This window comes from Arachis stenosperma, chromosome 7 (genome assembly GCF_014773155.1).
Source record: "Arachis stenosperma cultivar V10309 chromosome 7, arast.V10309.gnm1.PFL2, whole genome shotgun sequence".
NCBI lineage: Eukaryota > Viridiplantae > Streptophyta > Magnoliopsida > Fabales > Fabaceae > Arachis > Arachis stenosperma.
Genome location: NC_080383.1, coordinates 7,507,053 through 7,531,660, shown reverse-complemented (window position 1 = coordinate 7,531,660; position 24,608 = coordinate 7,507,053). Strand labels below are relative to the sequence as shown.

General features: G+C 29.7%; 2 protein-coding genes and 1 pseudogene across 2 annotated transcripts; 2 read left to right on the top strand and 1 right to left on the bottom strand.

Annotated features, from left to right (window-relative positions):
* The first annotated feature begins 1,655 nt into the window (after positions 1 to 1,655).
* On the top strand, positions 1,656 to 4,279 carry LOC130939325 (receptor-like protein 9DC3; annotated as a pseudogene).
* A 5,040-nt stretch (positions 4,280 to 9,319) lies between these two features.
* Positions 9,320 to 12,743, top strand: LOC130941942 (receptor-like protein 7). Its single transcript, XM_057870585.1, has one exon. It carries the CDS (start codon positions 9,392 to 9,394, stop codon positions 12,449 to 12,451), a length of 3,060 nt encoding a protein of 1,019 aa, XP_057726568.1. The 5' UTR covers positions 9,320 to 9,391; the 3' UTR covers positions 12,452 to 12,743.
* Positions 12,744 to 23,275: 10,532 nt separating this feature from the next.
* Positions 23,276 to 23,620, bottom strand: LOC130939324 (uncharacterized). The gene has a single exon (XM_057867434.1). It carries the CDS (start codon positions 23,618 to 23,620, stop codon positions 23,276 to 23,278), a length of 345 nt encoding a protein of 114 aa, XP_057723417.1.
* Positions 23,621 to 24,608: the final 988 nt, after the last annotated feature.

Here is a 24,608-nt window from a genome sequence, read left to right as displayed (position 1 = left end):
AAGAAAATTGTCTTTTTAGAAAACTATATATGCCTTTCAGGAGAAATAATTATTTGATTGTTTATGTCAAAAAAATTTCAGGAAAATAAGTTCGTTTTTTTTTTCCGATGATTGAGGAAGACTAGGGACTTCTTCAATTCTCCGTATCACTCAAGTTTAATGACTTTTCTTCATTTGGAAATATTAAGAGCATCTCTATCTTAGCTTAATTTCATTTTAGATTTTATAAAATATCACAATAATATTTGTGAGATCTTATGTAATATATAATTATTTGAGGCTAATGTAAACTTTATTATTTTAATATTTAATTTTAATTTAATTTAAATTTTATATAATAAAACAAAAGTTAATATATTTTCTATCAAAATAAAATGTTTTTTTATACCTCACTTTTTATCAATTATTTTTAATACAAAATAAAGTTTAAAACACTCAATTATCGTTACTCTTAGTTTCCATTCCATCATTCGAGCTTCCTTGAAAATGATTTATTTGATTAGTTCCATCATCAATCTATTCGATGATATAGTCTTAATTCTTAACAATAATAAAATTTAAGTTAGAATTTATGATATTCATAGATTAAATAAATGGTTGGATAAATGGTTAGGTATATGGTTTTAAAATTGAGTTTAGCTCATAACTCAATTCTTTAAAGCCGAACCTTTTATTAAAACAAAAATTTTAAAAACTAATAAATGTTTTCGAATTGATTATTTAACGTAAATAATATTAATATAATCTATAATTTTATATAAATAAATTAAAACTTATATACATATAAAACAGCAAAAAACTATATTTCAATTGAGTAAAACTAGGAACCAAAAGCATATCAGCTAAAATTCAGCCAAATACTTTTAGATGAATTCAAAATCTCTACGAGTTAATATATATGAATGTTTTTTCTACTAAGTATCAGAATGTTTTTTTTTTTCATATTAAATGGATGTTCTTTTATATATTTTTTGAATTTGTGATTGTTGAAAGTTGATAGGTTAATGTGAGAAAAAAGAGAAAGGTTTTTATAGGTTTTAATTAGATTTACTTAATCAATTTAAAATTTTTTAAATTTTGAATTTAAAAAAATTAAAATTAATTAATTATTAATAATGTAGTTTTGTTTAATTTTTGGCTGATAAACTTTTAGTTCCTTATACTTTTCCATTTCAATTAGATATATTATCTAACTATGAGTTCTCTATCATAATTATATATAGGAAAAGTCTAGGACATCAACTTTGTTAAATTCTGCCTAACATGTAACTAGCAAAGAAAAGTGAACTATTCGATGAAATCTTACATCAATCTCACATCATTAAAACCATCATTGATAACTTTTTGATGGTTACAAATCACAAAAGTTGCTGTCCATAACATTCTTCTTTTGTATATATATAAATTATAAACTATGTGTATGTAAAATATTAGGAAATTATTATAAATCAACGCAGACTATGACACTAGTTAACATTTTATTCAACGCCGTTGTGGAATAAAAGTACTTGTGTAGAAAAATAGAAGCACTTTATAAATTTGCATTGTTAGCACATGACATACACACAAATCCTTTCTTTAACTCAGTCACCAAAAAAAAAAAAACACAAATCCTTTCCTTCAACTCAAACCTCATGAAATCTAAATTTTGCGATATGAAGTCGTTTGTGTTGCCATGTTTGACACTCTTGTTACTCTTCATTCATACTCTATCTTACACTTGCTCATCATCATCAGTGTTGCCATTGTGCAATCATGATGACACCTCAAACTTGCTCCAATTCAAGAACTCGTTTGTCGTCAACACTTCGTTATACAAAGACTCGTGGTGGGCGGAGCTTTATTGTTCGTCTTATCCCAAGACAGCATCATGGAAAAACGATACAGATTGTTGCGAGTGGGATGGTGTCACGTGCGACACCACGTCAGGGCACGTGATTGGCCTCGACCTCAGTTGCAGCATGCTTCAGGGTGAGTTGCATCCCAACAGCACGCTCTTCCATCTGACGCATCTTCAACAACTCAACCTTGCCTTCAATGACTTGTCTGATTCTTCAATATATCCCGGGATTGGTGATCTTGTGAGTCTCACCCATCTCAATCTATCCTCTTCAGCTTTGAGTGGTGTAATTCCGTCCACAATCTCTCACCTGTCTAAATTAGTCTCACTCGATCTCTCAACTAATATCTTCAGACAAAATATACTAAGACTTGATCCGTCCACATGGAACAGACTCATTCTTAACGCCACAAACTTGAAAGAGCTTGTTCTAACTGATGTGAACATGTCTTCTGTTAGAGAGGACTCCCTGTCTTTGCTGATGAATTTGTCATCTTCTCTTGTTTCCTTGACACTTGATTCCATACTTGGGTTACCTAACTACCACCATCATTGTTTCAACTAACTCAAGTTTTTCATTTAGATTTGTCAGCTAATCATTTAGAAGGCCCAATTCCAAGTCAAACTACCAAACTCTCAAAACTAGAAGCTCTACATTTGGATAATAATTTGTTAAATGGAACAATCCCACATTGGTGTTACTCGTTGCCCCTCTTGAAAGAGATCGGTCTTAGTAACAACAAGCTGGTAGGACCAATTAATGAATTTTCAACTCATTCCATCACACATTTGCTTTTTTCTAATAACAAACCCCAAGGTGGTTTTCCAAATTCAATATTTCGATATGAAAATCTTATACAGTTAGATTTCTCATCAAATGATTTGATTGGTTTTGTAGACTTCCACCAATTTTCAAAGTTAAAATCTTTAGTTTACTTTGATATATCTCACAATAATTTTCTCTCTTTTAATTATGATAATAGTAGTATTGACTATTTCTTACCTAACCTAGCTTATTTATATTTATCTTCTTGTAACATTACAAAATTTCCTAGATTCTTAGAAAGAATTCAATATCTAAAAGAGCTAGACCTTTCTAATAACCAAATTGAAGGGGTGATTCCCAAATGGTTTAATGAGTTGTTATACAAATGGAACATAAGCTTCATTGATCTTAGTTTCAACAAGTTGCAAGGAGATCTTCCAAATCCACCAGATGGCATCAATTACTTTTCAGCTTCAAACAACAACTTCACTGGAGGAATTTCTCCAACAATTTGCAATGGAAGGTCCCTGAATATGCTAATCCTGTCCCACAACAATTTGAGTGGCGATATTCCCCAAACCTTTCCTTCACTCCAGGTTTTGGATTTGCAAATCAACCATTTTTATGGAAGCTGCATACTTCTCCAAGACTAATGCTTTTGAGACGATAAAGTTGAATGGCAACCAATTGGAGGGACCAGTACCGCAATCTTACAAGTACTTAGTTTACGAAATAATAAATTTCATGGTACCATCACTAGTTTGAGTATGAGGCATCCATTTCCCAAGTTGAGAATTCTTGATGTGTCTAATAACAATTTCAATGGCCCCTTGCCAATGCAATACTTCAGAGAGTTTCAAGGAATGATGACTGTGGATGATAGTAGCCAAAAGTATATGATTACCAATAGGGATAGAACCCACGGTTCATATAATGATTCTGTGGTGGTCATTATGAAAGGTCAAGTGAGAGAATTGGCAAGGATATTAACTATTTTCACAACCATAGACATGTCAAATAACTTGTTTGAGGGGGAGATTCCACATGTCATTGGAGGGTTATACTCTCTCAAAGGACTTAACCTCTCACACAATGCAATCACCGGAACTATTCCACAATCAATGGGAAAATTGACTAATTTAGAATGGTTGGACCTTTCATGGAACCAACTGAGGGGTGAGATTCCTATGACTCTGACAAATTTGAATTTCCTCTCTGTTCTAAACCTTTCACAAAACCAGTTGGAAGGAATCATACTTACAGGAAAACAGTTCAACACATTCCAAAATGATTCCTACGGAGGAAATCCAATGCTATGTGGACTCCCTTTGTCAAAATGGTGCGGCAATGATGAAGAGGTGCCATCTTCAATATTTCAAGAGGAATTGGAATCAGGATTTGGATGGAAACCTGTAGCTATGGGATATGCGTGTGGTATGTTGTTTGGAATGGTGTTAGGTACTTGTTTTTTCTCGAGTGGAAGGCCCCAATGGCTTGCAAGGCTTGTTGGAATTAAGAATGCAAGAGTGAAGAGACCAAACACCAGAGCCCAGGGGAATCGTAGAAGAAGAATGAATTAGCTTAATATGTTTTTCTTTTTCCTTTCTATTTTAGTTTGTTGTAAGTTAACTTTTCTCTTTGTGAAATAAATGTGTGATCTATGTTGTACTACTTACTAGTTACTACTGTTGATATAATAAATAAAAGGTTATCTATTTCAAGTTGTTTTAGACTTTTATAATTTAAGTAAGAAAGTCTAACGAGTCAACAGTACTTAATTAGTAAAAAAAAATGAGTAATTTTATATTATTAGATAAAATTTTACACTATTAAAAATATTAATAATAACTAATTGATAGTTACAAATCACAAAATTTGCTAACTCTTTGCACTCCTCTTTAACTAATTTATCATAAATTCATCATTCACAAAAATAGTCCAAGCATTTCAACTACTTGATGTGCTTTAAATATCTTATGCATTTTATTTTTTTTCTTTTATTATTGTTAATGTTTTGTATAATTATTTAAAAAAATTGGTTGATGATTACAATTCTTTATTTTAGTTTACTAAATAATTTACTTACTATATATTTTTATGAACTCTTAAAATATTATAATATATGAAATTCTTACAATGTTTTTAAATTTTCTTTTGCTATTTTTAATCCAATTGCGTTAATCAATTATATATTGTTTTTTTTATTTATATATTACTTTTTTATCAATAATTTATTTTTTAATATTATTTAACTATAATATAATGCTGAAAAAGTATGATGTCATAATTTATTGATGTTATTTTTTATTATTGAAATATTATATTCATGTTTGTATTATGTCAAACTGTTTTATTCTTGTACTATAAATCTATAATATTTAAGTTTACTAAATACATATATTGAGCAGTAAATTCTTCAAATACTAAAATATATAATATCTATATATAAATTGAACCACCACATTTCTACCAAGAAGAACCACATTTCTATTATGAATCTTTTTGTCAAAATGAGGAACCCTTCCACCAATCCTAATCTCTAATGGATGAAACCCTTGGTGTTCTTGTTCAAGGGCAAGAAGAGATAAAAAGGGATGTGCAAAATTTCATGGCCGTCTTGGATGCGGTAACAAATCAATTAGCCTCCCAATGCTTGAACACTCAAGGAACTCCCACGGCTACATGTGGAGAATCAAATGAAGAACATAGCATGAAGGAGAGATTGAAAACTCCGGTGGGAAATGAGGAAAATTGCTTTGTATTGGAACAATTGGAGGAAGCTTTAATTGTTGAAGACAAGGAAGAAGTGGTAGAAAACTTAGGAGATGCGGAGCCTCCATGGGAACATAGAGTTGAAGAAAACCCCTCTAAGATGATTGAAATTGATTCTAGGGAGAAAAGTGCACACCTTCCAAGGCATACTCCATATGAAGACTTGGATGGGATAGAGCAAGGATTGAGTTCCCTTGGTGATGAAGATCAAGCATCAAGTCTTAGTGGTGAAGAATCCTTTGAGGGGAAGTGGGCGGCTAAAGTTAGGAGTGAGAAAGCAAAAAAGGGCACCTAGTCTACATATAGACCTAAGTGATGACTGAAGTATGTTTAATTTTAGAAGAGTGCTAGGGGGCCAGCAGAATTTGTGATGTTTAGCCATCAATTAGCCATCATCAATATTTTTAATGGTGTGAGATGACATCTAATGGTGTAAGATTAATAATTTTTCTTTTGATGGTTAAGTGCTGACCAGATTTCAACAAAAGTGCTGCCCCCTAGACTTTCTTTTAAATTTATTGTTAGGATTGTTGGGGTTGCTATTAAATAGTATATCTTGTCATATTTTGTATCTCTGTGGCCACTATTTATATGTGGATAGTACCACTATTTTGATATTTTGGAATTAGATTGGACCACTTTTAATTGTTGCACTTCTTGGACTTTTATTTTGTGATATTTTGTGTACGTATGGTTTACAGAAACACTTATTTGATGAAAATTATAGATATGTGGCAGATTATATGGCCACTTTTTTCTGTAAGTTGTTGTCACCTATGGAACTTTAAATATTCACATTGATAAAGTTTTTTTCCAACTATTATTTTATCGTTATACACACACAAAATACATCAAAATGCAAAATTTATTCAAACTAAACATAATTAGCTTTAATTAGATTGAAGCCATAGAATCTCTTACATTACAATTTCAGATAACTTTAAACTCTTGCAAACCACATTTCAATTATTAAGACTAACAAAAACATAAATAACATATATTGAATTTTACATTAAATTTTCATATTGTCATCCAATCTCCCAACTTGTTTTTGGAGAATATTTAACTCATTACATAATCTTCCCACACAAGCATCTATTTCTCTACCTTCAACAATTAATCTCTCCATCTTCACATTTAGTCTCTCTATCTTTCTATCTTGTGCATCTAATTTTCACATTTCACCCCCAACTTAGCATAATTTTGTGTTCCAACAACTCCAACAGCAGCAGACACGTTACTTCTTGCACCAACTTCATCAACCCACTCAAAAAATTTACATCTTTGTTAGGGCAAGAAATAAATCTTCTATTAGGATTCTTTGTTGTTCCTGAAATTTGAAGACTTAGAGTATCACCACAAAAACAGTGAACCCTCCTTTTCTTTTTCTTTGACCATCCATTCTTTGCATCGTCATCAACCTCAATCCACTCAAAATCATCAATTCACTCAAAAAAGTTATATTTCGGTATCTTCTCACAAGTAACATACCTCTTACTATGATCAGAAACGGTTGAGGAACGGCAACGGTTGCTACCTCTCCATAGAAACACAGGTGTCTTCTTTTCTTTGAGCCATAAATTTGGAGAAGATGAAAACTGAAAATGAAAAATAGAGAAGAAAAGAAACCTCAGATAACTCAGAAACATAGAGTGTTTATAGGGGAAGAAAGGAGTAAATAAGTCATTTCATAACTCACTAACGTTTTTTTTTTTAACGTTAAACGTTAACAAGGACTTAATTAAAAAAAATTAAAGTATAGGAACCCAATTGAAAAGAAAAAAAGTATAAAGACCTAATTGAAAATTCGATAAAACTATAGAGACCCGCAAAGTAATTAAACATTAGTTATTTAATTAAACATCCTAATAAAATAAAATAACACAAATTTCATTTGATTGGGCAACTATAATGCAACTTAGTTGGGTAATGCAATTTTCATTTCTAACCTATAATGCAACATTAATTGAGTAAATAACATATATATATATATATATATATATATATATATATATATATATATATCATTCCATCACCATTTCATTTCAATAAAATTAATGTGATTCATATTCACTTCTTTTAAATATATATTTTTTTTACATTTTTCTTTTTCTTCATTTTTTACATCATTATTTCATTCTTTTAAATAGATTATTTTTTATTAGTTTAATATTAATGATAATTAATTATAATAGAAATACATAAGAAGAACAAAATATATAAAGTATAATAAATCATTATTTATAACAATTTTCTCTAATATAAAAGCCAAGTATTTTTTATACTTGCAATTAGTTTGTGCATCTTAAATACTTGAATCGAATGACAATTAAATTATCAGACTTTTAATTTCAGATAAATTAATTCTTAAGGATTAAGAGCAGTGACGGACATAAAGGGGCGAGTGGCGGCCTCGACCCCCAACTTTTTTTAAGAGTAATAAATTATTATGTATAATTTAATTTTTTTTAAAAAATATTTAGTATTTTGTCTGTATAAATAAAAATTTAGTCTAATTTAAATATTAATAATTTTTAATATTTAAAAAGTAAGTAACATATTAAAGAAATCTGAAAAAAATATTATTACTAATATTTTTTAATTAAATAAAAAATTTCAAATATCATAAAGTGAATTCTTTTTCTTCTTATAGCCGTCTTTTTTTATTCATTTGGTATTAATTCTCTCTATTTCAACTGTTACAATTAAGAGATCTTTTTCAACTATGAATATTGTGAAAAATAACTTAAAAACAAAATAAAAGATGAATTTCTTGATAATTTTCTTTTAATTATATTGAAAAAAAATTACTGAAAAATTTTACACAAATTCCATTATCGGTAAATTTTATCATATGAAGAATCGACCATTTCGTTAGTAAAAGTATACACATATTTCTTTTTACTTTAAAATATATTCTCTGTCAATATATTTTTATAATACATCTTATATTATATAATTTTTTTTACATAATTTTTAATATTATATGTATTATTGGCTCTCCCATAATATTATTTCTGGGTTCGTCCCTGATAACAACAGGTTATTAATTAAGCACGTTCACCATCACATACAAAGTTTTTGAAAAATTGTGGCTCACTGGTGACAAAGAAGATAGTCTTTTTATCGCAGCATGATTTAATTTTAACAAAAAATAATTCTTTAAGAATATCCTTTTTAATTAAATGGTGAGGAAGACTTGGACTTGTTCAACTCTGTATCACTCAAGTTTGATGACTTTTCTTCATTTGGAAGGAGTAGTTTCATCTCTGTCTGTCATCCATGAAAAAATTCATTTGTTATTAGTTGTCACCTTGATCAAGACAGAAGATAGATGCTATATAGTCTTACAATAATAGACTTCAATTTTAATAATACTTATGAGTTATGATATTAATAAATGAAGGTGTTACTTGTGGCAAATTTCCGTCTCTTCGCACTACACGCTACAATATAAGTAAAATTTAAAATATAACTCTTTTCTTCTTAGTTTTAAAATTTTGCAAAGGTGAATTGTATTAGCTTTTGAAATAATTTTCAATGCATAAAAATTAATAAAATACTAATATAAACACACGAATACTACGTTAAATTATGTAAAATAATATTATTCTGATTTTACCAAGACTAATATAAAACAAGTATTTCAAATCAATTTGCAGTATTTTATGGTTTATACCCTTATAATTGTAATATATCGAAAAGAGAAAATTTAAAAGATGAGTACTTTTATTAAAATCTGACCAATACTTAATCAGCAAAAAAAAATGAGCAATTTTCTATCATTAAATAAAATTTCACACCATTAAAAACATTATAAATGACTAATTAATAATTACAAATTATAAAATCTGCTACCTAGCACTCCCATATTGAAAATTGAGGCATATTATTATCCCATGGGGCGCTCTCTATAAATTTGCATTTACTCTTGGATTGGAAGCATGCACGGTACCACACATACCCAAATCCTCTCCTTCCAACATCAAACCAAATAATCTGAACATTCTGAAATGGGGTGGTTTGTATTGCCATCTTTTGTGCTTTATTGTTTGACACTCTTGTTACTCATCATTCATACTCCGTCTTACACATCCTCATCATCAGTGTTGCCATTGTGTAACCATGATGACAGCTCAAACTTGCTCCAATTCAAGAACTCTATTGCCGTCAACACTTCATTCTACAAACAATTGTGGTGGCGGAAGCAGGTGGAGCTTTATTGTTCATCTTATCCCAAGACAGCATCCTGGAAGAACAATACTGATTGTTGCCAGTGGGATGGTGTCACGTGCAACACCACGTCAGGGCACGTGATTGGCCTTGACCTCAGTTGCAGCATGCTTCAAGGTGAACTCAATTCCAACAGCACACTCTTCCATCTCACTCATCTTCAACAACTCAACCTCGCTTACAATGATCTCTCTGCCTCTCCACTTTCATCTAGAATCGGTGACCTTGTGGCTCTGACTCATCTCAATCTATCCAACTCAGCATTGGGTGGTGATATTCCCTTCACAATTTCTCACTTGTCTAAATTACTCTCACTTGATCTCTCCCGTACAGATATGCTAGATGAGTCAGGATATAGCAAATTGAGATTTGATCCATCCACATGGAACAAACTCATTCTAAACACCACTAACTTGAAAGAGCTAGTTCTAGATGAGGTAAACATGTCTTCCATCAGAGAAAGTTCACTGTCTTTGTTGATGAATTTGTCATCTTCTTTGGTTTCATTGAGTCTTCGAGACACTAAGTTGCAGGGAAATTTTCCAATCGGCATACTTGGTTTACCTAATCTTCAAGAACTAACTTTGGCAGATAATCAAGACCTCAAAGTTGAACTTCCAAAGTCTAACTGGAGCACTCCTCTAAAGATCTTGGATCTCAGTGGCATAGTTTTCTCAGGAGAAATACCTGATTCCATAGGCCATTTGAAGTCTCTTAACCAACTATTCCTGGGGCACTGCCAATTTGATGGATTGGTACCTCTTTCTTTGTGGAACCTCACTCAACTAACTGATTTGGGCCTTCCAGAAAACACACTTCATGGTGAAATCCCATCTTTGCTTTCAAACCTCAAACATCTCACCAACTTAGATCTTAGTGCTAATAATTTCAATGGTCATATCCCAGATGTGTTCCACAACCTCACCAAATTAGAATCTTTATCACTTGATTCTAACAGTCTAGGAGGTCAGCTACCGCCATCTTTGTTTTATCTAACCCAACTTTCTGAATTAAGTTTATCAGCTAATAATTTAGAAGGCCCAATTCCAAGCAATGCCACTAAACTCTCAATATTAACATTTTTTTATTTGGAGCATAATTTATTAAATGGGACAATCCCAGAGTGGTGTTTTTCTTTGTCTTCATTGACATATATGGATCTTAGTAGCAACAAGTTCGTAGGACCAATCGGTAAATTCTCGACTTATTCCATGGAAACGTTGTCTCTCTCTGACAACAAACTCCAAGGTAGTTTTCCAAATTCACTATTTGAACTTGAAAATCTAACAGAGTTATATTTATCATCAACTGAGTTGAGCGGTCATGTAGACTTTCACCAATTTTCAAAGCTCAAGTCTTTAGAATTTCTTGATCTATCTCACAGTACTTTTCTCTCTATTAACCTTGACAACAATGTTGGCTATTTTTTACCTAACCTTACTACATTACGTTTATCTTCGTGTAAGATTACAAAATTTCCTAGATTCCTAGTAAGCATTCAAGATCTACAAGAACTAGACCTTTCTGATAACCAAATTGAAGGGGTGATTCCCAAATGGTTTAATGACAAGCTCTTGTACAAATGGAAGAGAGTGGACTTTATTGACCTCAGTTTCAACAAGCTGCAGGGAGATCTTCCAATTCCACCAAATGGCACCTATTACTTTTCAGTTTCAAACAACAACTTCACAGGAGGCATTTCTTCCACAATATGCAATGCAAGCTCCCTCAATATGCTAATCCTGTCTCACAACAATTTGACTGGCAAGGTTCCACAATGTTTGGGATCCTTTCCTTCACTCCTGGTTTTGGATTTGCAAATCAACAACTTTTATGGAAGCATACCTGGAAACTTCTCCAAGAAGAATGCTTTTGAGACTATAAAGTTGAATGGCAACCAATTAGAGGGACCAATACCACAATCGTTGGCTCATTGCACAAAACTGGAAGTTCTAGACCTCAGTGACAATAACATAAAAGATGTATTTCCCAGTAGGCTAGAAGCTCTTCAGGAATTACAGGTACTCAGTTTACGAAATAACAAATTTCATGGTACCATCACTTGTTTGAGTAGGAAGCACCCATTTCCAAAGTTGAGAATTTTTGATGTGTCTAATAACAAGTTTAGTGGCCCTTTGCCAATGCAATACTTTCAAGAGTTTCAAGGAATGATGGCTCGGAATGATAATACTCAAATTGCTGGTTTGAAGTATATGGGTACCAATGCTAGTATTACCAGTGTACCATATAATGACTCTGTTGTGATCATTATGAAAGGTCAATTGACAGAAATGTCAAGGATATTAACTATTTTCACAACCATAGACTTGTCAAATAATTTGTTTGAAGGAGAAATCCCACAAATTCTTGGAGAATTGAATTCTCTCAAAGGGCTTAACCTTTCACACAACAGAATCAGTGGTATGATTCCACAAACTTTGGGAAATTTGACAAGTTTGGAATGGTTAGACCTCTCACGGAACCAATTGAAAGGTGAGATACCTTTGTCTTTGACAAATTTAAATTTTCTATCTGTCTTGGACCTTTCTAAAAATCAATTGGAGGGAATGATACCAACAGGAGAACAGTTCAATACATTCCAAAATGATTCTTACAAAGATAATCCAATGCTTTGTGGATTCCCTTTGTCAAAGTCATGCGGCAATGATGAAGAACAACCACCTTTAGTGTTTACTGAGGCAAAAGAATCATTATTTGGGTGGAAGTCAGTTGCAGTGGGATATGGATGCGGAGTGGTATTTGGAATGTTCCTTGGAAAGTTGTTCATCAAGACTGCGAAACCCGTGTGGCTTGCCAGACTTCTTTGTGGTTATACTTAACAAAACATGCACAGCAGATCAGAGACCATGCAAAGCATCATGTTTTTCCTTCTTTTCTCTGTCATGGGAATTTTTTGTTTGTGGAATAAAGTGTGTTAGATATCAAGCTTGTGATTTATCCATGCATACATCATTACAGCTTCATCAAGATGTACCACTACTCTTGCAATGAAATGAATGCCAAGAATGAAATGAATTGAGTTATTCAGTAAAGAAACTATATTCCTCTGTTTTTGTAGCGTGTGTGGAGAGGGAAAGAAAAATGTATAATTATGTATATGAGTGGTTTATGTGAGTGATATTGATATTAAAGATAATTAACTCATGAAAGTATGTTTTTCATTATTAACTCATTCTGTGCTTTTATTAATATACTTTAAACTATAAATCAATCTAAAATAAGACTATGAAAACTAAGAAAATTTCCTTCATAAACAGTGGAATTGAGTGAAATGTAAATATTAGAGTTAAATTGTGAAGTGCATTGCAGATGCTTTTATTTTTTTCTAATATAAAAAAATAATGCCATCTTTTATGATTCCTTAAAAAGTTATCATTGAAGAATTTCAATTTTTAAACAAAAAATTATAGACAGATTGCTGTTGAATTTGATCTTGAGAGGGACATCACAAGAGTGGCAAAATAGAAATGCAAAGAAATAGTAACTCAGATTATGACTCATAAACTTTCTGCTACGGGTTGCCATGATCTTTGGTCTCTGGAGTTTGGATATATAAAATTGTGTGCACTCTATGGTTATGGAGAATCTGTTCCAAATCATTTTTCATGTGCAAATTCTTAATAGAATACATCATATATATTGCCAGCTTAATTTTTATAACTCATTTTATGTGCTTTTTGTAAAAATGTTTTTAGCATGCACTATCTAATATTCTAATGCAAGATCCCTCATCTAAAATATGGCATCTCTATTGATGAATAGACTATACATGAATCATCTATATATTATTTCAACTTCTTATGAATTAAAGATAAGAAAACTATTATATATTTGATCTGTTGCTTTGTTTTGATTTGAAATAATTTGTCATAGCTTGCTTGAGTTATTATATAGCTTACTAACGTATTAGAGAATATATACTCGCATATTCAAACGTCAATCATACCAAAATGTACAACACAAGATCCTTTTACGAATTTTAAATTTGCCAAATGGGCTAGAATGTTGTTTTCGATTAAGCTCATTTTATGTAGATGGTACAAAAAATAACTTTAGTTCCTTTTTTTTTTGTACAAACACACTAAAAAATTCAGATTTGATATAAAACCTAAAACATTAATTAAATATGTAAAATATAAAATATAAAAAATTTAAATAATAAGATCATATGATCTAATATCAATATTCAAAATCAACTGATTTATCCCTATTTATAATATCAAAAAAATGTAATAGTTAAATTAAAATTAAAAATATTATTTTGTATTGGTTATCATTTTTTTAAGTGAAAGAGCTCAACACAATAAAGTAGAACAACAAGATATAAAATTAACATATAAAAAAATTTTACAAATAAAATAAGAAACTCAATTCATATTTATTTTTGGCATTGCCATCAACAACTATTAGATTCAACACCATTCTACTCTATATAATTCATAAATGACTTTTTAATAATCTTGGCTGCATCTGTTTTTTATTCCTGAATAATCTGCTATTTCTTTCCATTCATGTATTTTAGATAACAGAAAAAAAATCTAATTAACCACATTTTTTTTTCTTCCTTTCTTGCATGTATTCTTGACCGACTCTCAAAATATTATTTAATTGATCTAAAATAGTTCATAGGCATTGGTTATCACTCTTAATTAGCTTGTTGTTTTTTCATTCTCCGTTGTCCATATAATGCAACTTTCCCTGATTACGACTTAAATTGTTATTCAACGCGCTTTGTGAAAAATTAGTGTCCAGAATAATATACTATCTAATAAAACAAATATTTCAAATCAAAGTATTATCTTGACTAGGGAATTAAAGAAACCCTTGTCGTCTGGCTTGCCCAGACTTCTATGTAGCCATGTATATCATAGAAGAATATAATGACTACTTAGCTTCATGTTCTGTAATGTGAACTTTGTTTATGGACTAAAAGTATAGGATATAATTTGTTAACGAACAGCATATATAAGTGAGTGATCAATGATTTATTTTAAGTTGTCATGAAGATAGTATAATATAATAAATAAAAATATTATTTATATATTAAAATTAATTATTAAAATTAGTCATACAATTATTACGTTTATTTACGTATAAATACATATATATCTTATATTTTAATATATCTACTTAATATACTAAAACTGAATTTTTTCCCAACTACTAAAGGTGACGTGTCGATCTCTCATGCCTCCGTTTTCCCTCCAAAACGAATAAATTTTTTTTCTATTCTAAATTATTTTATTGTAATTATATTGTAATTAATATTAAATAAACAATATATAATTATACTAATTTAGCAACATATTTTCATTATAATTATATCAAATCAATATTTAATGCACTATTAAATTACTTATCAATTATCAATTAAAAATACTTTTAATAATTTTAATGATAATAATAATATCAATAATAGTAATAATAATAATAATAATAAATCTTTGTTACCCGATTCACGTATATCAAATAATTTTTCTAAATTATTTTATAAAACATCTTTTTTTGGTGACTTATAAAAAACATCTTTAATATAATTATTTTGTATTTAATAGTTAATGAATAATATATAATTATACTAATTTAGAAACATATTTTCATTATAATTGTATCAAATCAAAATTTAATGCACTATTAAACTACTTATCAATTATCAATTAAAAATATTTTTATTCATTTTAATGATAATAATAATATCAATAATAGTAATACTAATAATAAAAAATCTTTATTACCTGTGATATGATGAAATTAATATATAATTATACTAATTTAGGAACATATATTCATTATAATTGTATCAAATCAATATTTAATGCATTATTAAAAAATTACCTTAATAATAGATAATTTACATATTTATTTTTATTTTACTAAAGTCTATATATAGTGTTTTTCTATGGTACATGAATCTAAATTTGAGAGTCAATTTATAATATTATATTTAGTGTTTTTTTTTACTACTTCATAGAATAAGAATATATTCTTCATTTTTTTATTTGAGTTGATCCTTTTAAGGTACAATTTATAATTTTTATAATATTTTTCGTATACTCATTCTATTATATTATTCTTTGGATAATTTTTTATTTGTTGTTACTCTAAGTTATTCTTATCGTCTAATGTTCCAGTTTGATTGTCTTTTACCACAATCATTTACAATGCATCACATTCATGAAATACTTCATCGAGTTGTCTTCACTGATTCGGGTTCCAACTACATGGATGTAAGCGTTCAAAGAAGAGGCAATAGTCTCTACTTTACCGAAGGATGGTTGGATCTACTCACCTATTATGACCAACCCAATGAAATGTGGTTAAAGTTAGATTTCTTAGGAGGAACTCAATTTTTGATTGAGGAATTGCATCCACGGAACTTTATAGGGCAAGTTCAAGTTCCATCCCCTTCATGCTTTTTACGTCTACTCGAAAATCTTCGAAGTGGAGCACATAATGAAATTGAATTCCCTCAGTTTTAGTTCAGTTTTGCTAAATTCATGACAAATTTAGATATGCAATTTCAACGATTGGTAATATATTTAAATTTTCTTAGTTTAAGCTGTTCATTATTATTAGAATAATTTTTTAACATATTTTGATTTTTTTCAGAAATTACCAGCTTTCTTTTGCATGCATGCAATGCCATTGAGGGGAATAAGAGTTAGTTTGGTTTCTCGATGTGGCAATTCTATACCTTACCGCATTGCATGGATAGCGGATGATGAAACTTATCTAACAAGAGGATGGTCTGATTTTGCACGAATTCTAAATATTGAAACTTACGATGTTATTTCAGTTGGTTGTCGTTACAAGAATGATTCTATACTATACGTGACTAAGGACTAAAATAGGTTCAATATTGTTTAGGTAATTTGGTTTTACTATTAGTATTTGATTAAATTATAATTATAGAATTTTAAATTATTGCCTCAATTTATATATTACGATTATTTTTTGTGGATGTGCTATTTTTAAATAATTTAATAAAATAAAGTAGTGTCAGATATTATTAAGTTTAACTTTATTCTTTATTTCTTTATTTGTATTTTTATTATATTTAACAAAAAAATGAACCTACACATATATTAAATCGTTGACCTAAAGACAATTTATTTGCCAATAAAAACAGATTTTATTTATAATTGGAATAAAATTTATTTGCCAATAATCGGTGGATAAAATTGAAATTACACCCGTGTCATATAATTATAATTGATTAATTGGTATAAAATGAAATTATACCCGTGCCATGAGTAATAATCTAAATAATTATATCTTAACAAAATATAATTTGAAATAATTTATAAATAATTATCTTAACAAAAATAATTATTTAATAATTGATTTAAAAATCAATGCAAAAAATAATTATTAATAATAGTATTATTAATTGGATAAATAATATAATTTCAATTTATTACTTCATATATAAATAATATATGGAAATCTATTGAGTAAATCAATAATTTTGCACCTTAATAATTTGACAATTATTACTCAATTAACCAGTTAATTGAATTAGTAATAACAATTTTCAATTTCAAATTTTGTATATTAAGTAGTTATTAAAAACTGGGTAATAACGATTTACACGGAAAAATCATTGATAAATTCAATTAACCATATAGAAGATAATATACTAACAGTTTTAGTATATTATTTATGGCAAGCGAAATTATTTCCTCAGATTTTCTATTAAAATTGAAATTAGTAATAGTTTAAAAAAAGATTTATTAATAAAATTACTAATAGTCACATTTTTATACCCAAGATATATGTTTTCTATATATTATTTAAAAAATATAATAAAATATGAATAATAAATGAGTATGTTATTTCTTCGACTAGCTAATTAATACAAAATCGAGTACTTTTTTTTTATTCGATTGAGGTCATATTCTGTTTGGTGAAAGTTTTAATCACCTTAATTAAATCCTGTCTTTGTGCCTTAACTTATACAGGTAGTAATATGTTACATATTATTTGGTATATCTAAGTAGTTATTTCCCATAGCGGAGATGTAAAAAATCATATTAAGGTTTATTGCCAAATAATTAGTGGATGAATAATAGTAAATTATATCATTTTAGAAAAGTATTTTTATTATAATTATATCAAATCAATATTTAATTATGATAAAATATCTTAATTATAATTATATCATAGAATTATAATAATTACGATATTTATGTTATATATTTTAATCATTTATGTACATAAATAAAATAGAAATAAATCAAATCAAATTATCACAGTAAATAATATATTGTATATTATTACAGAAAATAATCCGTAGATAAAATTAAAATTACACCCGTGTCATATAATTATAATTGATTAATTGTTATAAAATGAAATTATACCCGTGTCATGAGTAATAATCAAATAATTATATCTTAACAAAATAAAATTTGAAATAATTTATAAACAATTACCTTAACAAAAATAATTACTTAATAATTGATTTAAAAATCAATGCAAAAAATAATTTTTAATAATAGTATTATTACCTGAGTAAATAATATTATTTCAAATTATTACTTGAAATATAAATAATATATAGAAATCTATTGAGTAAATCAATGATTTTGCACCTTAATAATTTGATAATTATTACTCAATTAACCAGTTAATTGAATTAGTAATAACAATTTACAATTTCAAATTTTGTATATTAAGTCATTATTAAAAATTGGGTAATAACGATTTACACGGAAAAATCATTGATAAATTCAATTAACCATAAATAATATAATATACTAACAGTTTTAGTATATTATTTATGGTAATGAAAATTATTTCCTCAAATTAAATTTTATATAATTATAGTAAGTCTCTATAATTAAAACAATATAAAATTGCTTCATATATAGCAATAATATTATACATATTTATATATCTCTTCTTTTATCTTTTTTTTTTCAAAATATTAGCATATAATTAATGTAAAAGATATATAATATTAAACTGTTTTGTTATGCATATATATGAATTTATATAATAACTCGTATAATTTATACGTATGACATAATACATATATCAAAAAAAGATTCCATAATTTTTTAAAATCACTGTTTTGTTATATGAAATTGAAATTAAAATTAAATAATTTCTATTTATATAATTTTTTTCTATTAGTATCCAGTATCTCCATTAAAAATTCATATCGTTTGTAATTAGTGTGTGTATACATATATATAAGTCGTATAATTTTATTCTCTTGACAAATAATTTTATAATTACGGTAATCATATAATTTTATATGCAAACATTGATACAGTGTTATTTCATGTATATATTTTGCAGGTATCAAAGGATAGCATTGAATTGTTATTCAGCAGGTTTAAATTATTTATTGTTTATTACAAAACTTTTTGCATTAGGATTCTCTATTAATTTGTTCTTCATTTTGAGCTGATTTTGATATTTTCTTACTTCACAGTAAATCAACATATAAAACTTTGTTGGTAGATTTAAGTATTACTAGATTATTTATGGTCATATTGAGTATAAATGCCTGATTTATTGAAAAAAATAGATTAAATAACTATTTTATAGTTAATACAATTAATACTATATTAAGAAAAGAAAAACAACGCATATAAGTTATTTTTTTATTAATTAAATTATTATAATTAAAATGAAATTTAATATAACAACTTAAAATTATAATTTCAATCTTATCACGTGTATGACATGGATGATTAAATTTATATTTTATATTAATAGCTAATTTTAGTATATATGTAGTATAATGTTTTATAATAAAACTCAGTAAAGAGTTGCTTTCCTACCGTTTTGATTTCAAGCGATTTGTCATAATTATTATCTGTGCTTTAGCTTACAAATACATCATAGTGTTGGAATAAATTAATTTCAATAACCCAAATCATCCATATTAAATCACCAAAAAATATTATAGTGCGGAAGCGTACCTGAATTCATAAACATGAATTATGATCGGAAGAGTTTGGATCTTGTGGTTCTTTCGATCTTCCTCAACCAAAGCCTTTTGTATTCCTAGGAGGCTGTACTGCAACTCTTTTGATGGGGAAAGAGTAACAAAGGCGGCTTTGGTATATTGGGGACCGAAACCCTGAAGGTCTATTTATATTTGAGCATGGCACCCATTAAACCCTTAAGCCCAAATAAAATAGTATTTAAAGCCCAAAAGATAATATATCTAAAATCCAAAAAGACAATTATCTAAGGAACAAAAGATAATATTCGGTTTTATTCTCATTTAATTCCAAATCAAAAGTAATAATGACTTATTCAATTAGCATTTATAACAATAAATGAGATCATCATTATATAAGTCATTTAATTTGAAATAGTATCATTTGTGATTATAATTGATATATGTATTGCCCACAAATAAGTTAGAAAATTAAATAATTTCCTAACAATCTCCCACTTGGGCTATACATATATTCTTTCTTGACATAATCACATTTTATAAACTTTATGCGCGCATCTGAATGCTATTTCTTTCATTACTTTAACAATCTGGTCCGTCTCATACATTAGATATGGAACTACCGCAGCTTTTATCACATTAAATGCCGTGACTAAACCACGCCAATCACCATCCTAATATACTTAACGACATTGATCAAATTTGGATGAGTAATATGGAAATTACATGCCAAGTGATCTCATGCATGTCTATTTCCAGCTGGTCCTACTTTATTGAGATCAAACACAATACAAATATTGCAAAATGAAAATTTCATATAACATGAAATAAACCATCAACTTAATTCTGCAGAAAAATAACTCAATATCTGTCATAGAACATATAGCATAAAATAAACTCCCACTAAACCAAGGCATCACAACTATTGACACCCATCCGAGCAGTGTGCTCATGAAAGACTTTAGGGATCAATCCCTTGGTTAATGGGTCCGCTAGCATATACTCTGTTCTTATATGTTCTATGGAAATCTGTTTTTCTTGAATTTTCTCCTTGACAACTAAGAACTTGATGTCTATATGCTTCGATTTTGTCAAGCTCTTATTGTTGTTGGAGTATAATACTGCTGACTTGTTGTCACAGAATATCTTTAATGGCTTTTCAATGTCATCTACTATACGAAGCTCAGTGACAAAGTTTCGCAACCATATGCCATGTTTGGATGCCTCAAAGCAAGCAACATATTCTGCCTCCATTGTTGAGGAAGCTACAAGAGTCTGTTTGTTAGACTTCCATGCAATAGCTCCTCCAGCCAAAGTGAAGATACAGCCTGAAGTAGAGCGTCTACTATCTTGGCATCCCGCAAAATCGGAATCAGAATACCCAATGATCTCCAAATTTTCTGATCTCCGATAAGTGAGCATGTAATCCTTTGTTCTCTTCAGATAACGCATTACGCGTTTAACAGCTATCCAATGATCCATACCGAGATTGCTCAAGTATCTACCCAACACTCCCACTATAAATGATATATCGGGACGTGTACAGACTTGAGCATACATTAAACTTCCTAGTGCTGATGCATAAGGCTTATCATGCATTGATGTCCTCTCAAGATCATTTTTAGGGCATTGTTTGAGACTGAACTTGTCTCCTTTAGCTACAGGTGTGTCCATTGGTCTACAATTTTCCATGCCATATCTACTTAAAATATTTTCGATATAGTTCTTTTGTGATAATCCAAGAATACCTTGAGAACGATCTCTTAGTATCTCGATTCCTAATACAAAAGAGGCATCACCAAGATCTTTCATTTCGAATTTGTTCGATAGAAATTTCTTAGTTTCATGCAACAAGCCTATATCGTTGCTGGCAAGTAGAATGTCATCAACATATAAGACCAAAAAGATATATTTACTCCCACTGAACTTGCGGTATACACACTCATCTATGATATTCACCTCAAAATCGTATGAGGTAATGACTTGATGAAACTTGTGATACCATTTAACAGTAAGCTTGTTTGAGATCATAGATGGATTTTCTCTTTTTTCTATTGGATCTCCTTAATGACACTTCTTGAGTTTGTTGAGCTTGCTGTATGGATTGGGATTGAGGAGGATTCTCATTATTTTTCTGTGCTGTAGCAGTATCTTGAGCAACAACGATATTCTCATTGTTCTCTTGTACTGTAACTGGATCTACAGTAGGATTCTCAATGTGCTTTTGTACTATAACTGTGACTTGAACAATAATAGGTACAAAGACCTGATCATTCTCAGTTACAAAATCCTCATCAAAAGCAACATTTCTAATATCTCCTTCCCCCCAAACTCAACATCCTCAAGAAATCTCGTATTTCCTGTTTCAAAATAGACCTTGATGCAGGATTGTAAAACTTGTACCCCCGTGAGCGCTCATCGTAACCAACAAAGTAGCAACTAATTGTCCTTGAGTCCAATTTTCTTTCATGCGGCCTATAAGGTCGCGCCTCAACTGGACATCCCCAAATATGCAGATGCTTTATATTGGGCCTTTTTCCAATCCAAATTTCATATGGGGTTTTGTTAATTGCTTTGCTTGGCACCCTATTAAGGATGTACACTGCGGTCTTTAATGCTTCTCTCCAGAGTGATTCAGGTAAGGAAGAATGATTAATCATACTTCCCACCATGTCCTTAAGAGTTCGGTTCCTTCGCTCTGCAACACCATTCATGCTAGGTTTGCCTGGCATGGTGTATTACGGAACAATACCACACTCCTCTAGGAAAAGAGCAAAAGGCCCGGGACGTTGCTCACCTGAACCGTCATATCTTCCGTAGTATTCACCACCACGATCAGATTTGACAGCTTTAATTTTCTTTCCAAGTTGAAGTTCAACTTCAGCTTTGAAAGACTTGAAAACATCCAAGGCTTGGGACTTTTCATGAATTAAATATAGGTACCCGTAACGAGAGTAATCATCTATGAACGTAATAAAGTACCGTTGTCCATTCCAAGAGACAGTAGGGAATGGGCCACATATATCGGTATGTATTAGTTCTAAGACATCTCTAGCTCTCTCGGCACCTAATTTCCTTTTGTTTGTTGTTTTCCCCATTTATGCACTCAATACAGACTTCAAAGTCCGCCAATTTTAGGGGTCCAATAATTCCATCCGACACAAACCTCTGAATTCTCTGTTTAGAGATGTGACCTAGGCGTTTGTGCCATAATGATGCCGATTTCTCATTTAGTTTTTGTTTTGTACCCGTTTGCAGTATTTCATTATTATTTTAAGTCAAGCCTATATAGATTATCCACCAAATGACCAGAATAAATATTATTCGAATTATAAAAGAGACTGACTTTATTGTCTCTGAACGAACAAAAAATAACCTGATTTGTCCAAACAAGAAACAGAAACCAAATTCCATCTTAAATGACGATACATAAAATGTCTCTAATAAATCCAAGTAAAATCCACTCGTGGAACATAATCTAAAGGTTCCTATAGTTTCGACTGCAACTATATTGTCGTCTGCCACATAGATGTATCTTTCAGCATCACTTGGCGGTCGGCTCCACAGGCAACCCCTTCTTTACACGCCAAGTGGCATATTTGGTACAATCCTTCTTCATGTGTCCCGCCTTCTTACAGAAGAAACAGGTTGAAACTTGATCCTGTTTCTTAGCCTTTTTCTGCTGAGAAGGCGCATCCGCAGTAGTATCACGCTTTCTTTTATACTAAGAAGATAAAGCCATGTGAGCACTGAATTTCTTAGTAAAGAATTTCTCAACATCCTTTAGGAACTGTTTGGCATCTTTATCCTCAGTAATTGAGCCCCGAAACGCCTCAGGAATTGAGCGTTTCATGATCATAATGCTCATTCGATTGGATTTCTCCCACTTCTCTATTTTAACCTCATTGAGGTTTTTCGGAGTGGAAGTGGGTTTCTCCTCTCGAAGAGCTATATCTAGGTCCATACAACCGAGGACAATCTCCACGGTATCCTTCCAAACTTTAAAGTTTGAACCATTCAGCATAGGAATACTGCTAATTTGCGCAGAAACATTGGTAGCTAAAGCCATAGTTTCTGGATTAGAACAAAAAGAACATGCAGTAAATATTAGTTAATTAATGGGTAAAAAAATCCATATTGAGATATCTAGTACAACATTAATTTTCAATCTTTGGATAGAAAAATTAACTGTAAGTGATACTCTCATTGCAGTAATCAAACATCGTCAAAATTCCTGTCACACATTAAGCCTTTCTTTGGACCGACTTAATGCGCACATGGAGACTTAAACTTCGCAACCTATTTATTACCGCATATATTTTCTATTAATTGGCCAAACAATAACCTTCCTTTGGGCCGATTATTGATCGCATAATTAATAGAAAATAAACAAAAGTGTGCAATGCTTATTATTTGGCCAAACAATAAACTTCCTTTGGGCCGATTATTGTTCGCATAAATAATAAGTATTACTTTATTCTTTAATTAGTTACCCAAATATGTATTTACCATCAATATGTGTATGTAATTCGGCCAAATACAGACCTTCCTTTGGGCCGATCAATATTCGCATGAATTACATATCACCATATTCCTAATGTTTTAAATAAATCAATTTTCACAAAAGAGGCTACTTTGGTAGCATAATGTTCAATCAATTTATTCTAAAACCAAATCTTTATAATAGATGGGTATAATAATCCAAATTGTTACTAATTTTCTTATGTAACAATAAAAATATTTTTTTATTATTCAAATATTATTAATATGTACATATAATTTGGCCAAATATAGATCTTCTTTTGAATAGATCAATATTCGCATAAATGATATATACATAATAATCTTTATATCCCAAAAGAATTATTAATCAATTGTATGCTAAATTAATAGGATAAATCAATTATCATATCAAATTAAAAAAAAATAGATACAGTAAAATATATATATATGCGCGGGCAATAATATATATATACACGCAATCATATTAAACCCACACCAAAAGGCTTAATAGAGCCATACATATATGCACAGTAGCACAACCATGGTAAACGTAT

Excerpts from the sequence above, each read along its gene's own strand:
- LOC130941942 (XM_057870585.1), top strand. The coding sequence starts at position 9,392 with ATGGGGTGGTTTGTATTGCCATCTTTTGTGCTTTATTGTTTGACACTC.
- LOC130939324 (XM_057867434.1), bottom strand. The coding sequence starts at position 23,620 with ATGGCTTTAGCTACCAATGTTTCTGCGCAAATTAGCAGTATTCCTATG.